The following is a 16164-nucleotide window of genomic DNA, read 5'->3' on the forward strand; positions in this document are numbered from 1 at the left end:
AAATTTATACTTTGTTACTTGTTTAACACATAAAGAAATATCAAAGTGATTTTAAGGAAAGAAAAAAATGGCTGCATTTCAGGGCACTTACATAATAAAGATTTATATGGTTTATTGCTCTGGGTTTATCGCAGCTTATAGACAAAAAATGTGAAATTGTATGTGAGACTCCATATAGACAGGTGGATCCATAAAGTGTAGTCGGGGAGCGGCGGATATTGTGGTGGTAAATCTTGCTAGCCCTAGTGCAACCCTAGTTTTCCATATGACAATGTTCTTTATAAAAATAAGTGTCAAAATTACTTTATTTCTTAGTTATAATATAATCTAACCTATAATTGTGCCAGCACATATTTTGAATCAATAAAACGGGCTTTTCAGATTTTAACACAGGTGGTTAATTTAACATAATAAATCATGAAAGATGAAGTTTACATTTCTGGTGAAAAACATCCATTTCTTCATGACAGTGGAGATTTCTGACATTTTGTGTTTTCACGTTTTTATACTTATTGAGGCACATGCTCATTATTATATAGGCTATACAGTACATAAAATCAAAATTCACATTTTTATGTACCTGAAATGTTTAATTATTTGGATATATGCCTGCTGTTGTTGCTTATGTATTTTAATCAAAGATACATCAACCGTAACGCCTCCATATGTGTAAAGAAATGGCTATGATTTTGCTACCCCATCTAAGTTCAGTGGCACACTAAGAACATTTTCCCATACGCCCCTGTAGCCACCCTACAGTCTTCTGTACCACCACAAGACTTTTAAACGCGAGGTTCAAGTCCTGATGACGGTTCTCAGAGCTAAGGCTGAGAAAAAAAGCTCCACCCACATCACAACAAGTAAGTGAGAATATCAGACAGAGGTGACATATCAGCTGAGTCTGTGCTGTGTGAACACTTTGGCCTTTAATATTTACAAACGGGGACTGCAGTAAAACATCTGACATCTGACACACATGTCGGGCTTTAGAGGTAAGCTCCTACCGTGCATTTATTTAAGCAGCCTGATCACTCACTGCTCAGCAACACATTACTGCACACTGACACGAAAACCTTAAAACTAAGGATAGCAGTCTGAATGCTGTCACATTGAAGTTCTTTATTAATTTTGTTTATATGTTTTTATCGTGATATAAAGAAATGCGGTTGCGCTGCAACAGACAACCGCATTTACAGAGAGACATCTGTGTGTGTGTGTGTGGGGGGGGGTTCCTGATGCAAACAACAGGAAGAACTAAACCGGAAGGTGCTTCAGGCTAGCTGTTACCTGTCATCACAACAGTGGTATGCGGTGACGATTCCGCCCACCTCACCCACCACACACATCACACATACACTAAGAAAAACACATTCGTCCACCATGTAACAATTTCACAACATAAATTGGACCAGTTTAAAGCACTATTTGTGCTGCCTGTCTGCTTTCAAACACGGACATTTTAAGCCTAACTAAATATCTACTATATTCACTGTTAGCTGACAATGCTGACAAGTGGTTTTCAAATCATTCCTTTAGGAAAAGAAACAAGAAAACAAAATGAAAACACCTCACTATAAATAAAACTGTATGACTGGAAAACTGTGCATAAGTAATCAAATTAATAATGCAATTAAAATTTAACTAACTACCAAGATGTTCCTATTAGCATTAAAATAATGTTCTTGGTTCACAGGTACAAGGATGAACTTCTCCGGTCTGCTAACTCTCCAAAAGGAACGAGGTACTGATACAAAGAGACTTCTGTTTTCTCTCTGACCACTTTTGGATTATGCAATATTTTAATGTAACTGGTTACTGATTATAATGGCACATAATATCTTGCTTCACACATCGTTTGTGATAGAGATAATATCTAATTAAAAACAGTATTTGAAAACAGGGACAAATAGCAGAAATACAGTCCGCAATGTCATACATTTCATGTTTGTCCTTGTGTAGTTCTTTAAAAAATAAAATAAAATTAAAGTATAAAAATTTAGAACTACAAAAATCTAGTCTTTCATGTTAATTCAGTTTAAATAATATTACTGTTGAATAGTCAAATGAAAGTCTGTTTAAATTAAATGTAACTTCCAGAATAAACATTAAAGAAAGTGTCTTATATAGTTAACACAGTCAATGAAAAGTTATGATTCAACTCAAAAGTCCATGAAGGATGAAAGCAGTCTTAACAACATTATACTAGTCCTCATGTTCTGTATTGTAAATAATCTTGGATTGAGTTTATTGATGTCTTTTTCTTCAAAGGGGATCGAAAGATCAGGCAGGACCTAACAACACAAGTATTTCTAATAAAACATTTAAATCTGTATTGAAAGCATACTGCTCAAAAAATTAGCCAAAACAGTTGAATGATTTTTAATGTTGATTGTTGGTGTGAGTTTGAATCCATTGTGAGCCTGCATCGCATGCACAGTAGGGTACGGTGCAAAATGTTTGGCATGCAGCATGTCATTGCATTTCTGCCAGACATAAAACACCATTTAAAAGCATATTGTAGAGAATAATATCATAAACATTAAGAACAAACTCAACAAACTTTCAAATGAAAAGGGCACTTTACCACTACAATCATAAGAGTATATTTTAAAACATTTTAAAACAGTAGTTTTGACACTTTGACCTTTGTCACTGTCAGCCAAAACCTTTTTTTAAGTATCAGCTTGGTAAACAGGTAGAATTTCCTTGTAAAAAGAAGAAATAATCGATGAGTCAACTCTTTGTAAAACATGTTTAGTTTATGTATTCATGGTGATTCTGTATTTCTTTTAGTTCCTCTGAAGAGCATTGAGGTGGAGCTGGAGGTGAGGGACCATGTGGCTACAGTGGTCTCCACTCTGAACTACGAGAACAAGAAGGACAAACCATTAGAGGCTGTTTTTGTCTTCCCTCTGCCTGGAGATGCTGCTGTCTGTCATTTCAGTGCTAAGATTGGACAGACACAGATTGTAGCTGAGGTGAAGGAGAAACAGAAGGTGAGCTGGGCAGTAAATATAACCTGATTATAAGTAAGATTCAAAACATCTGGGGCTCTCCTCAGCTCTTTCCGGGAGAGTGGCACGGTTGCCCCTCTGTTGGTCTTCCTTGCGCTGTCGATCCTACGTGCTGCACAATAATATTCAATATTTAGTATTTACTGTTATATTCACATAGATCACCGCGATGATGTTCTTTATTATATTGCTCAATTTTTTTGCTCGTTTTCTCTTTTTTTTCTTTCTCAACAGGGCATCTTTCTTTGCCTTTAGACAATAATTCTGAACGCAAAAGAACCAAACGGGACAGGCGGAGAAAAAAAAAAGATTCAAAATAACAATAAACACAGTGAATGTCACTGACATGTGTCACCTGTCCTTCAGGCTCGTGAGGAGTATGATGATGCTCTGAACTCCGGTCAGCAGGCCTTCCTATTGGAGGGGAGTGATCAGAGTCCAGATATATTCTCTCTGAGTGTGGGCAGTCTGCCTCCAGGAGAGAGCGCCTCCATCAGGTTGGAGTACGTGACTGAGCTGGCTGTGCAGGCTGATGATGGTCTGAGGTTCTGTCTGCCTGCTGTGCTCAACCCTCGATTCAATCCTCAATACAAATATCGGGGTATGAAAAACACTTGACACTAGCAGAAACCCTCAAATTCAAACATGTAAAAGGTTTCATAACTACATATGTGGAAATGAGTAAGATATTACATGGAATTATTTACATCTTAACCGAAAAATAACTACTGTAAGTCATTCCATCTCAAAATGGGCAATTTGTAGAATCTTTTCTGCTTGATTGCCACTGATTTGAATAAAAATTTTATGATACAAAATTTGAGCATCTATAGTTATTGCGGTCAAAATTTTGTTTATATCTAAAATACTTTTCAACATACATATTTTTGAAAAATGACTTTTGCACCTACTTTAATGGCATTTTTGTTATAAATTGAAACTGCAGCAATGTTTGAACATGAATCTCCAAAGGCTGATTCTGTTCATCTGGTCGTAGCATTTTCAGTGAGAGAAATGTTTTATCACTCATCAAAGTGACTTCTTCAGTCTCACCTGACTGCAGGTTTCCCCAATCTTATTGACAGTACATTTGCATAATGACTGAAACTAGCACCAGTGAAGGAACAATGGGCTGGGAGGTCAGTTTCTTCATCATGATTATGCAAATTCTCATGACCATTGATCAACAGCTGAAGTCTGAAGAAGTCACTTTGATGAGTGATGAAACGTTTCTCTCACTGAAAATGCTACGACCAGATGAACAGAATCAACCTTCTGAGATTTACTTACCTGGATGACTGAGAATGCATCAAGATCTCTGAACATGAATATCTAAAAGATGTTTAAAAATAAAAGCCTTATGTGTATACTGATCTTTGTTACTATCAAAACAAATCAGGATCTATACTCTTGGACAAATACAAACATGTACTAGCTAAAAGAAAAAAAAGAAAAAAAAATTCTGTCTAAACAGATTTAGCTGAAATTTTTATGATATAAAGTTGGAATATATATAATGAATCTTATAAAATTATTGTAAATAAATTATTGGAGGATGGACATGCCATTCTGTATTGGTGCTGTCCTTTAAGAGTATTGAAAGAAAACATTTGACTGACCCTCATCATACCTGCAGTTCCCTTTCTGCTCTCTTTTGGTGTCATTTGAAGTTACAGCTGTGAAAAAAAAAGGGTTACTTCTAATCAGTCACATTTGTTTACAGGTAGGAAATCTAAATCTTTAGAGGTGGTTTATGTTCCAGCCTCTTGGGTGCCCTACACTCTGTCTTTCTCTGCCCGAGTGTCCTCTCCTCGTCCAATCTCTAAAGTAGAGTCTAACTGTTCCCTGGACCCTCTCCAGTACCTCAACACTGATCAAACCCAGGCCACGGTAGGTAAAGTGCTGATGCGTCTGTTGTGTGTGGTTGTTACTTATTACTGAGAATTAAACATGAATGTGTTTTTGGTGTGCAGGTCAAGCTGGCTGCAGGACACAAGTTTGACAGAGATGTTGAACTGCTGATTTATTACAAAGATGCCCACCAGCCCACTGCTGTGGTGGAGGCAGGACAGGCCTCTGCTGAGCCGGGTGAGTGAAAACGAGTGAAGTTGTTTGCTGCAATTTGTTGGAATAAACAGTAAAAACTGTTTTGCGTCATTTTTCTGTCCCTTTTATTTTTCAGGCACTCTGATGGGTGATCCAGTGGTGATGGTGAGTCTGTACCCTGAGTTCCCAGAGACTGTGATGTCTTCAGGGACTTCTTGTGGAGAGTTTGTGTTCTTAATGGATCGATCTGGAAGTATGGACTGTGCTATCAGTAAGAGTGAGCAGGAGGAAACTCGTATGAGCTCTGCCAGGGTATCCTTAATAAGTTATTACAGTCATAACATCTTTAATAGTGTCCCTACCAGCCAGTGACTGTTACCATCTTTTCCCGCTTCTCTTAAGGATGCTGTGCTGCTCCTGTTGAAGAGCTTACCAATGGGCTGCTATTTCAACATCTACAGTTTTGGATCCAGTTATGAACACATCTTCCCGTGAGTCTGTCTCCCTCGTATCAGTCAGCCCAACTAAAGACTTTCTGTTTTTGGTATGAAGTGCATGTAATTGTGTACTGGTATTTATGTGATGGCAGTAAGAGTGTGGAGTATAGCCAAGAGACCATGGAGGAGGCGCTGAAGAATGTTGATCAAATGGAGGCTGATTTGGGAGGATCAGGGATGCTGGAGCCCCTCAAACATATTTACAACCAGCCTTGCATTCCCAGTCACCCTAGACAGGTAACATGCACAGTGGCTCACATTAATGTTCTGGGGACTTCTTGTAATCATAACCTTACTACTTGCCTAACTCTAACCTTAACCTCCTAAGACCCGAGCTCTTTCATGGCATGCATTTTTAATTTCTCTTTGCTATTTGGGCTGATTGGATGTAAAAACAACGAATTATCTTTTTACCTGATTTTGCTCTACAAGGGCCTGATAGTCAGAGTTGGGAAGGTTACTTTTAAAATGTATTCCACTACAGATTACAGAATACATGCCCCAAAATGTATTTTGTAACGTATTCCGTTATGTTACTCAATGAGAGTAACATATTCTGAATACTTTGGATTATTTAATATATTATCATGCTTTTTTACAACTACATGAATGTACTGTTGCTGTGTGATTTATTAGTATTACTGAAGGTTACTCGCCATAACAATACCAACTAGATATTTAAATCTTAATATAAAACGAGTAACAGTAGGGTGGACATTAGGTAAGGCTGCGATCTCGTACTGAAAACTATTCCGCGCGTATATAAAACAGGTCCGCAGCTCCAAACCGTAAAGGGACCTCTGGCTAATACGTCGGGTTCCGTGTCGGGCTTGTAGACGAACACTAGCTTTACTTTGTTGTCTGGGTCAACTTTGCTAGCGAGAGACAGAGAGAGGAGTTGAAAGGCTGCTCCAATGGAACTTATTGTTTCGGAGGAAAACACGAAGAAAGCCGAGTCTCAATAACTTACTTACAACTGGGCTCGTCAGGCACTCTTTTTAGCTGCAGTGGTCATTATTATATTTACATGCTTCCATCTCCCGTTTCTGCTCGATGACAGCTCGTACTTTTCAACTCTCCTTTTTCTCCCTCCCTGGCTCACAGACACATAACGGGTATGGCAGTCCATTCTCCCTGCAGCACTACTCTGCCCATAAGGCTACATTTTGTAGCGTGATGCCTGTAACACTCTGCCTATTGCCTTCATATTAAATAATTTTTAAAAATATTTATTCAAGTCATTATGAGATGCGAGATTGAGACACAGGCATTTGAGCCTCTTAATGCGTGTTTTGTTTGGGTTTCCACCGGCGTGGAACTACCAAAAATAGAGAGGGGATAGCCTAACATATGAATGAGACCACATGTCTTTTCCTGTTGAATACCACCTTTTTAAACGGTAACTGTAACGGAATACAGTTACTCATATTTTGTATTTTAAATACGTGACGGCAGTGCATGTATTCCGTTACTCCCCAACACTGCTGATAGTCACATACGAGGACATTCGTTTTAGCAGTTTTGGCAGTATAATATCCTCGTAAGTGGTATCAGGCCCTTGTAGAGCAAAATTGTGTATTGTGGTCTTGACAAGCCAAAATGTCATGTCCACATATGTGAATGCTAAGTCCTAGGAAGTTAAAACAACCATTTGCCTTGGAATGTAATTACTTATGTCATTGCACATGTCTTTCTTTACATCTCCATAACAGGACTGTATAAACAGACTTAATTTCTACAAAATGAGTAAAACTTGCATCAAACACATATGTTCCAAGAATGAGTTGATGGTGGATTTTGCAATTTGTACCATAGTTGCATCTACTAAACATATCAGACAAGTTTCAATCTCAGTGACCTCAACTTCAAGATGGAGGTCAGAGGTCAGGTTTTCAGAAAAATATTTAAGATTTGCATATCTTTATGGCCTATTTCACCTATCATGTAGTATAGGCACATCTACTAGGAGGCTAAGGGGACTGGCAACTGCCTGCACTTTGTTGTTTTGTTTTTGTTAGAGATACTAACTGTGCATTGTTCTTTGCACATTACAATACAAACATTTGTGCTTCTGAAACCACAGCTCTCAGAACAAGATGTGTGTTTCTGGATGTAATGTTATGTGTCAACTCTCCTCTCTAGCTGTTTGTCTTCACTGATGGAGAGGTGTGGGACACCAAAGAAGTGATAGATCTGGTGAAGAAGAACTCAGATTCTCACAGGTGAAACTACAAAAACACAACTATATCTACACAATTCACAGAATGTCCAAAATGTCCTCTATTTACTCAAAGAAAACGGTTGTATTGCAGGTGTTTCTCCTTTGGGATTGGGGAAGGGGCCAGCTCTGCTCTCATCAATGGGATGGCAAAGGAAGGAGGAGGTCACGCTCAGTTCATCACAGGGACTGACAGGATGCAAGCAAAAGTAAGACATTAAACACAATTAGAAGTCAAGTTAAACATCGCAACAGCAGCAGCAGCAGATACATATTTGAGATCAGACCTGCAGTGAGTAAAATGTGCGTTCCACCTGTTTGTGCATATTTGGAGAGTTTTTCATTATTTTTCAGGTGATGCAGTCGCTGCGATTTGCTCTGCACTCTATTGTCACAGTCATATGGGATTTACCAAAGGAAGTGTCTGTCACTGTCCTCTCTCCACCAATCGCAATACTTTCCAAGGGTCAGAGGTCACTGATTTATGCCCAGCTCACTGGACAGGTAGGAGCAGCACCTTCTCGTTTTGTTGTTTAGGTATTTGATGACAGTAAATAACGTGACTTCTAACCCAGTGATTCTGTGTCAGAGCCCAGAGGCAGCAGAGGGCTGTGTGACGGTGAAGTACAGCCTGGCAGGTCATCCCTCTGAGAACCAGCTGCACTTCAGTCTCAGACCTGCAGAGGACACTGGGTAAGACAGTTTAATAACAAGAGCACTGTGAGAAAGGCACTATTTACACTATTTAGTAAAATTGTCATGGACTGTGATGGCAGACCCTGGAGTTGTGGGAAAGTTGGACTCAAACACAGGACTCCGATGAAGATAAACAGTGAGGTTTATTTTCAGTAAGCAAAGTAGCATAACTATGTGCACATCCCAGGCTCTGTGGCTCCTGTGGTGATTCCTCCCCAGAATTCCACACAGTGCAAAATGTCCATGAAAACACAGCAACTCCAAAGCTCTTCTTCCAATACCATGACTCCACTCTGGCGGGGGGAAAAAAAAACGCCACTCGATACCTGATTCCTGGCAAGACAAAAACACATACACACATTGGCAGGGCAATCCACTATAGCAAGATTTTGGTCACACATAACTCAACAGGTGTACTAACGATTCTGACTCCATATAATCCCACACCCTTAAATAGTGGGCTCCTAATTAGGCCATCAGCTGCAGCTAGTGATGGCTGACGAGCAGCAGGTGTGACAGCCTCCAGTGCGGGAACACTTCCGGGGTCGCAAACCCTCCAGTGACACAAAACATCCAGGAGCAAAGATAAACTTAGGCACGGAGACAGAAAAAGAGGGAGAGAACACAACCAACACTACATACAGAAAACAAAACATTATCAAGAATCCTGGGCCGGACGACCTGCGTGGATCACCAGCCTGAGGAAACACAAAAAATACACACAAGCTATGGGTCACCAGACCAAGACTGTGACAAAAATCTGGTTTGCCAATTACAGAATACCATGGTGTGCCAGTAATGATGATAAATATTATATTACCAAAAGACAGAAGAATCTTACTTCCAGCACAGGTGCAGTCATTGTTTGATTCATTCAGCTCATCAGTACTTGCAGCCTGATCTTGTCTAACACTTGATGAAACTAAACTGACATCATGCACTGTATTTTTCCGCAGATACTTCTGTCACACTAAGCTAGTGACTCATTTCTCACAATAAACCTCACTAGTCTTAAATAAACCTTATAGAAACATTCACAGACATGTGGTCAGGCTACTGAGTGAACTTACAGGTGTTTTGACATTTAACTGGTAACTTTATTTAAGATGAACAAACTGCACATATCGCTGACTTCTTTTTAAAGCTGGCTTAACCAAGTACTTCTTTTCCTCTTTACCTCATTAGAGACAATGATAAATTACACTGTTTTTGCATTTTACATTCTGATAAAACATTTACTGATTTAATGTTCCAGCTTTAGCCATCATCAGCTGAAAACCAATTGGTTCACGTTTTACGTTCCTGAGCTCAAACTTCATGATTTACAAAACACAGGTATAATTAAATTATTTTGATAAAAAAATTTAAAGAAACAAAATCCATTGTTTGCAGTCTGCTATCTGTGACATCCTGCAGCTATAAAGGGCATTTCTGAAGGAATAGACCAAACATATATTCCATATATTCTACAGGATATTTATATCCTGAAAAAAAACAAAAAACACCAAAACACCCATCTCGCCCCTGCGGGCGGTTTGTCCTTCAAGCTCGGGTCCTCTACCAGAGGCCTGGGAGCTTGAGGGTCCTGCGCAGTATCTTAGCTGTTCCCAGGACTGCGCTCTGCTGGACAGAGATCTCCGATGTTGTTCCCGGGATCTGCTGGAGCCACTCGCCTATCTTGGGAGTCACCGCACCTAGTGCTCCGATTACCACGGGGACCACCGTTACCTTCACCCTCCACATCCTCTCGAGCTCTTCTCTGAACCCTTGGTATTTCTCCAGCTTCTCGTGTTCCTTCTTCCTGATATTGCTGTCATTCGGAACCGCTACATCGATCACTACAGCCGTCTTCATTTTGTCCGTCTGTATCTGGAAGTCCCACAGGATCTTAGCTCGGTCATTCTCCATCACCCTTGGGGGCATCTCCCATTTTGACCTCGGGACTTCCAGGTTATACTCGGCACAGATGTTCCTGTACACTATGCCGGCCACTTGGTTATGGCGTTCCATGTATGCTTTGCCTGCTAGCATCTTGCACCCTGCTGTTATGTGCTGGATTGTCTCTGGGGCATCTTTACACAGCCTGCACCTGGGGTCTTGCCTGGTGTGATAGACCCCAGCCTCTATGGATCTTGTACTCAGAGCTTGTTCTTGTTCTTGTGCTACCTCTGTGCTGTCTTTCAGTCCAGCTTTGTCCAGCCACTGGTAGGATTTCTGGATATCAGCCACCTCCTCTATCTGCCGGTGGTACATACCGTGTAGGGGCCTGTCCTTCCATGATGGTTCCTCGTCTCCCTCCTCTTTCTTGGGTTTCTGCTGCCTGAGGTATTCACTGAGTACTCGGTCAGTTGGGGCCATCTTCCCAATGTATTCTTGGATGTTCGTTGTCTCATCCTGGACTGTGGTGCTGACACTCACCAGTCCCCGGCCCCCTTCCTTCCGCTTAGCGTACAGCCTCAGGGTGCTGGACTTGGGGTGAAACCCTCCATGCATGGTAAGGAGCTTTCTTGTCTTTTTGTCAGTGGCTTCTATCTCCTCCTTTGGCCAGCCTATTACCCCAGCAGGGTACCTGATCACGGGCAGGGCGTAGGTGTTGATGGCCCAGATCTTGTTCTTACCGTTCAGATGACTCCTCAGGACTTGCCTGACCCTCTGCAGGTACTTGGTGGTTGCAGCTTTCCTAGCGGCCTCTTCATGGTTCCCATTCGCTTGCGGGATCCCCAGGTACTTGTAACTGTCCTCTATGTCTGCAATGTTGCCTTCTGGTAGTTCAATCCCCTCAGTTCTGACTACCTTCCCTCTCTTTGTTACCATCCGACTACACTTCTCCAGTCCGAATGACATTCCAATGTCATTGCTGTATATCCTGGTAGTGTGTATCAGTGAATCGATGTCTCGTTCACTCTTGGCATACAGCTTGATGTCATCCATGTACAGGAGGTGGCTGACAACCGCTCCGTTTCGTAGTCGGTATCCGTAGCCAGTCTTGTGAATGATCTCACTGAGGGGGTTCAGGCCTATGCAGAACAGCAGTGGGGACAGAGCATCTCCTTGGTAGATCCCGCACTTGATGGTGACTTGTGCTATAGGCTTGGAGTTGGCCTCTAGTTTTGTACGCCACATCCCCATTGAGTTCCTGATGATGGCTCTTAGGGTCCTGTTGATCTTGTACAATTCTAGGCATTCCAGTATCCAGCTGTGGGGCATTGAGTCATAGGCCTTCTTGTAATCAATCCAGGCAGTGCACAGGTTGGTCAGTCTGGTCTTGCAGTCTCGGCTGACTGTTCTGTCTACCAGTAGCTGGTGTTTTGCGCCTCTGGTATTCTTGCCAATCCCTTTCTGTGCCCCGCTCATGTATTGACCCATGTGCCTGTTCATCTTAGCCGATATGATGCCTGACAGGAGCTTCCATGTAGTACTGAGGCAGGTAATTGGTCGGTAGTTGGATGGGACCGGTCCCTTCTTGGGGTCCTTGAGGATCAGGACCGTCCGACCTTCGGTTAGCCATTCCGGGTGTCTCTCGTTAACTAGCAGCTGGTTCATTTGTGCTGCCAGACGCTCGTGGAGTGCAGTCAGCTTCTTCAGCCAGTAGGCGTGAACCATGTCGGGCCCTGGTGCCGTCCAACTCTTCATACTGGAGACCCTTTCTTGGATATCTGCCACTGTGATGGTTACTGGACCCTGTTCAGGGAGGTCGCTATGGTCTGCCCTCAGATCCACTAGCCACTGAGCATTGCCGTTATGGGTTGCGTCCTTCTTCCATATGCTCTTCCAGTATTGTTCCGTCTCCAGCCTTGGTGGTGCTGTTCTCTTATTGTTCCCTTGCCACTGAGAGTACACCTTTGCTGGTTCTGTGGAGAACAGCTGGTTTATTCTCCTGCCTTCTATCTCTCTGGTGTACCTCCTCAAGCGGCTGGCCAAGGCTGTTAGTATTTGCTTGGCAGTTTCCAAGGCCTCAGGTATGGACAGCTTGCTGTATTTCTTATGCACCGTCTTTGTCGCACCTTTCTGCAACTCCGTTAGTTGGCTAACCTCCCTCCGTGCTACTTTGATCTTGCCCTCTAGCCTCCTTCTCCATGGAGGGTACTGCCCCTTGTGGCTGTTCAACTTGTAGCCAAGCATCTCACTGATCACTGCTGCCGTATTGTAGATCAGCTTATTAGTGTCGGTAATTGTGGTTGTAGGTATCGTCCGTAGTGCTGCATTAACATCATCTAGCAGACCTTCTGAGGGTACTTCACGTAATCCTGTAGTAATATATATATATATATCTATATATATATAGATATATATATAGCTGAAGATGTTTCCAAACCTCCTTCCAACCCAAAGACTAGAAAATATGGTGAAGCATATCTTCCCTTTGGCTTCACCTGCACAAGTGCCAAGGTAGGTCTCTCCTGCAGAATTGGTTTTCCCTGCGCCAGGAGCAGGGACCAAATCACCAAATCACTGACAAACAGTATCCCACATTCCATATTTTTAGTTCACAAACACTTAATGACTAACTACTTCTGACATTTTGGAGAGTTTAGCTCTTTATACAGTAAAGTTACAGCACGATACAAATAATATCACACAGTTGTTTATGTTTTTGAAAACATTTTGCACAGAGAGGCATTTTTTGATTTGATAGCAATGTTGAATATTATTACACAGGAACAAAAACAACTGCACGTAGAATAATCACACCGTGACGCCTCTGCCTTTCTAAATGGAGGGACAGTAACTGCGTGTGTATATGTAAGCGTGTAAAACCTGAAGAACAGTCAGATTAACAGTATTTTGTCTCTATCTGCCATTCTGCAATTCATCTCATGTAAACAATAACGTGGCGCATAGCGTGACGTGAAAAAAGGCACATACCTTTGACGTTGTGTGACGAACTCTGTATTCCTCGTCCACACGTAAACGTTTTAAAAAATCTCAGTTTTCGGTTATTCTAAACGCAAGGACGAAAGGCCCAAATTCTTACTTAAATTGGTGGATTAGACTCTATTTATGTATGAAACTAAAGAGGACACAATGGTATAAAACAGACACTAATAAATGAGTGTAGTAAAATGATAAACATTACAACTGTAGTTGTTTTCCTTCTTGTGTGTAGACTAACAGTCCACAGGTTGGGGGCTCGGAGTCTGATTCGCTCCCTGGAGAGAGAGCACAAAAAGCATGAAGATGGAGGAGTGAAGGAGAAGCTGGTGCAGCTCAGTGTTCAGTCAGGAGTGAACAGCTCTTTCACTGCCTTCATTCCTGTCAACAAAGACAATGGAGACACAATTCAAGGACGTTTTCTGTGCAGAAATATTCCAAAACCCTGTGAGTTTACTGGCAGAAACTTTACTGGACAATATAGCAGACAGTTTGTGAAATGACGTAAAAAACCAGACTTAAACAAATTAGAAGTTTTAAATGGTATTTAAAGTAAAGTTAAGTAAAGTTTTATTCTGTACCAAAATATTGTGAAAAAGTCTTTGTTTTTTTAACTGCTTTTTATGAAATTGTTGATTTCATGTTTTTCATGTAGTTAAAATGGAGAGAGATCGTCCATGGCGTGTATGTAAGTAAAAGCTACACATTTATGCATTTCTAAAAATAAATATAAACAAAACCATCTAATTTTTGTTTTAACTTGTTTGAAATAATAAATGTAAAAAACAAACAAATGAAAAAACGGACTGTGATAAACATAGTTTAGTTTTTTTAATAAATATTACTACTTGTAGTTATTAGCAAATCTCTATAATAACTGCATTTGATATTTCCTATAATGCCTTAACCTCATACTAACCTTTTTCCCCTTTTTCATGTTATGGTTATAAACACCTACTCTGCAGCAAGACCTGCAAGGAGCTGGAGTAAGTAAAAAGCTGACTAAAAGCTCAAACAATATTTCGGCTATTCTATACAAATGTTTCAAATAATAAACACATAGACAATGATATGATTCAAAATATGTTTTGTGTCATCTCAAGCCTTGTATAGTTATTTAGTATCACAAGTTATTAATTAAAACACTGGTAATCTTATCTTTTTAAACATTCAGACATTCATAAACTGGAAAACAGGAGTCTTTTTCTTTCAGGCTGTTGTAAACACTTGAACATCTATGGAGAAGAATATATAATATAGAATTTTGTGTTTTCTCATCTAGCAGACACGATTTTGCCCACCCCACCCAAAACACACATAAACAAAAACACCTTCCTCCACCATTTTACAATTGCAACATACTATTTGTGTTTCCTGTCTGCACTCAATATGAACGTCTTAACCTCTAACAAATATCTTGTCACGGTCCGGGGATAAAATAGGACCCAAAACGCAGGACTCTTCACTGCAAACAGTGCGTTTATTTACAGTGCAGTAAATTACAATAAATCCCCATGCTCTCCCTTCACTCTCATGCTGTGTTTTCTCCCAAAAGTCCATGTCTTTGTTGTGATATGATGTTAACAAAGTTAAATGCTCACTATGTTCTTACCAATGACACAGTTCCAGGTGTGAAGTAATTCGTTAATGTCCAGGCTAGAATGTTATGGACTAGGATGTGTTGTTAATGTATTATTGCTAAAGATGTTGTTAGTCGTTTATGCAGTCTTAAGCTAAAGAAAGGGGATGTAGAACATCTGACTAATATTGTTCATTAATGCTGCTTTAATATACCTGTTCCATCTCTCCTTGACCTCTCCATTAACTGCTTTGCACTGCGAACTGCACGTTCAGCCAGTCCATTGGCCTGCGGATAGTCTGGGCTACTTGTCACATGAACAAAGTCCCAGGCCGAAGCAAAGTCTGCAAAGCGTTGGCTGGTGAACTGGGTGCCGTTGTCTGATATTACTGTGTGCGGGCAGCCATGGACGGAAAAGTGTCTTTTAAGCTTTGAAATGACAGCGTTGGCAGTTAGGTCACAAAGCAAGTCTACCTCGAACCAACCTGAGTAAGAGTCGACGACAACCAGGTGATGTTGACCATTCCACTCAAAGATGTCAGCGGTGATGGTTGACCAGGGTAAGTCCGGCACTGGATGTAGCTTCAGTGGCTCTTTCTGTTGATGTGGCCTGGTGCTGTTGCACACTGGACACGCAGCTGTTTCTTGCTCTATATCTTCAGTCATTTTGGGCCAAAACACGATACCACGGGCCCTGCGTTTAGTGGCTTCCGTGCCTGGGTGCCCTCTGTGGAGGATGGCAATATAATCTTTTTGCAAAGACTTGGGGATCACTGTCTTCGGGCCTTTCATGACAATGCCATCTTCTAGGGTGAGTTCATCTCGATATGGGTGGTATTGACGAAGTTCTGTGGGCAGCTGAGTTTGTCTGCAGGGCCAGCCTCTCATTATGACAGTGCTCAGTTTCTGTAGCTCTGGATCAGAGGCAGTGTGTTCCTTTAGCTGTGTCAGCATGGAAGAAGAGATTTGTTGGATCAACATGATCTCGTAGTCAGCTGTTTCATCACTGTGCTGATCTGTCGAGGTTGTGGGTGCACGGGACAAAGTGTCGGCGAGATACATCTGCGAGCCTTTTTTGTTGTACACCATCTGAAAGTTGTACTTGTACTTCTGCAGTCTGAGCATCATGCGTTGCAGTCTGGCTGGAGCTGAATGTATTGGCTTGTTCAAGATAGTGACTAACGGCTGGTGATCGGTTTCGATTCGGATTTGCTTTCCATAGATGTAATCATTGAACTTGGA

General features: G+C 41.2%; 1 protein-coding gene across 49 annotated transcripts in view; it reads left to right on the forward strand.

The window, feature by feature from the left end:
* The first annotated feature begins 841 nt into the window (after window positions 1-841).
* The window catches only part of LOC100702702 (von Willebrand factor A domain-containing protein 5A), a 221118-nt gene continuing 205795 nt past the window's right edge, over window positions 842-16164 (forward strand). For 34 of the 49 annotated variants that reach the window (XR_003213730.1, XR_003213731.1, XR_003213732.1 and 31 more), the window contains exons 1-16: window positions 843-992; window positions 1694-1741; window positions 2794-2996; window positions 3381-3615; window positions 4738-4904; window positions 4988-5102; window positions 5197-5372; window positions 5463-5551; window positions 5650-5794; window positions 7700-7779; window positions 7870-7984; window positions 8130-8279; window positions 8365-8468; window positions 13579-13790; window positions 13999-14031; window positions 14309-14329. Coding sequence is in view for 45 of the 49 variants with exons in the window: in XM_025897996.1 (XP_025753781.1) it covers window positions 977-992; window positions 1694-1741; window positions 2794-2996; window positions 3381-3615; window positions 4738-4904; window positions 4988-5102; window positions 5197-5372; window positions 5463-5551; window positions 5650-5794; window positions 7700-7779; window positions 7870-7984; window positions 8130-8279; window positions 8365-8468; window positions 13579-13790; window positions 13999-14031; window positions 14309-14329 (1909 nt within the window). In the remaining 4 variants the exon portion in view is untranslated. Of the gene's footprint in view, window positions 993-1284; window positions 1305-1693; window positions 1742-2793; window positions 2997-3380; window positions 3616-4737; window positions 4905-4987; window positions 5103-5196; window positions 5373-5462; window positions 5552-5649; window positions 5795-7699; window positions 7780-7869; window positions 7985-8129; window positions 8280-8364; window positions 8469-13578; window positions 13791-13998; window positions 14032-14308; window positions 14330-16164 lie in introns of those variants that run through there. The other 15 variants (XM_025898007.1, XM_025897995.1, XM_025897991.1 and 12 more) reach the window with 3 other exon arrangements.

Source organism: Oreochromis niloticus, linkage group LG14 (genome assembly GCF_001858045.2).
Source record: "Oreochromis niloticus isolate F11D_XX linkage group LG14, O_niloticus_UMD_NMBU, whole genome shotgun sequence".
Taxonomy (NCBI): Eukaryota; Metazoa; Chordata; class Actinopteri; order Cichliformes; family Cichlidae; genus Oreochromis; species Oreochromis niloticus.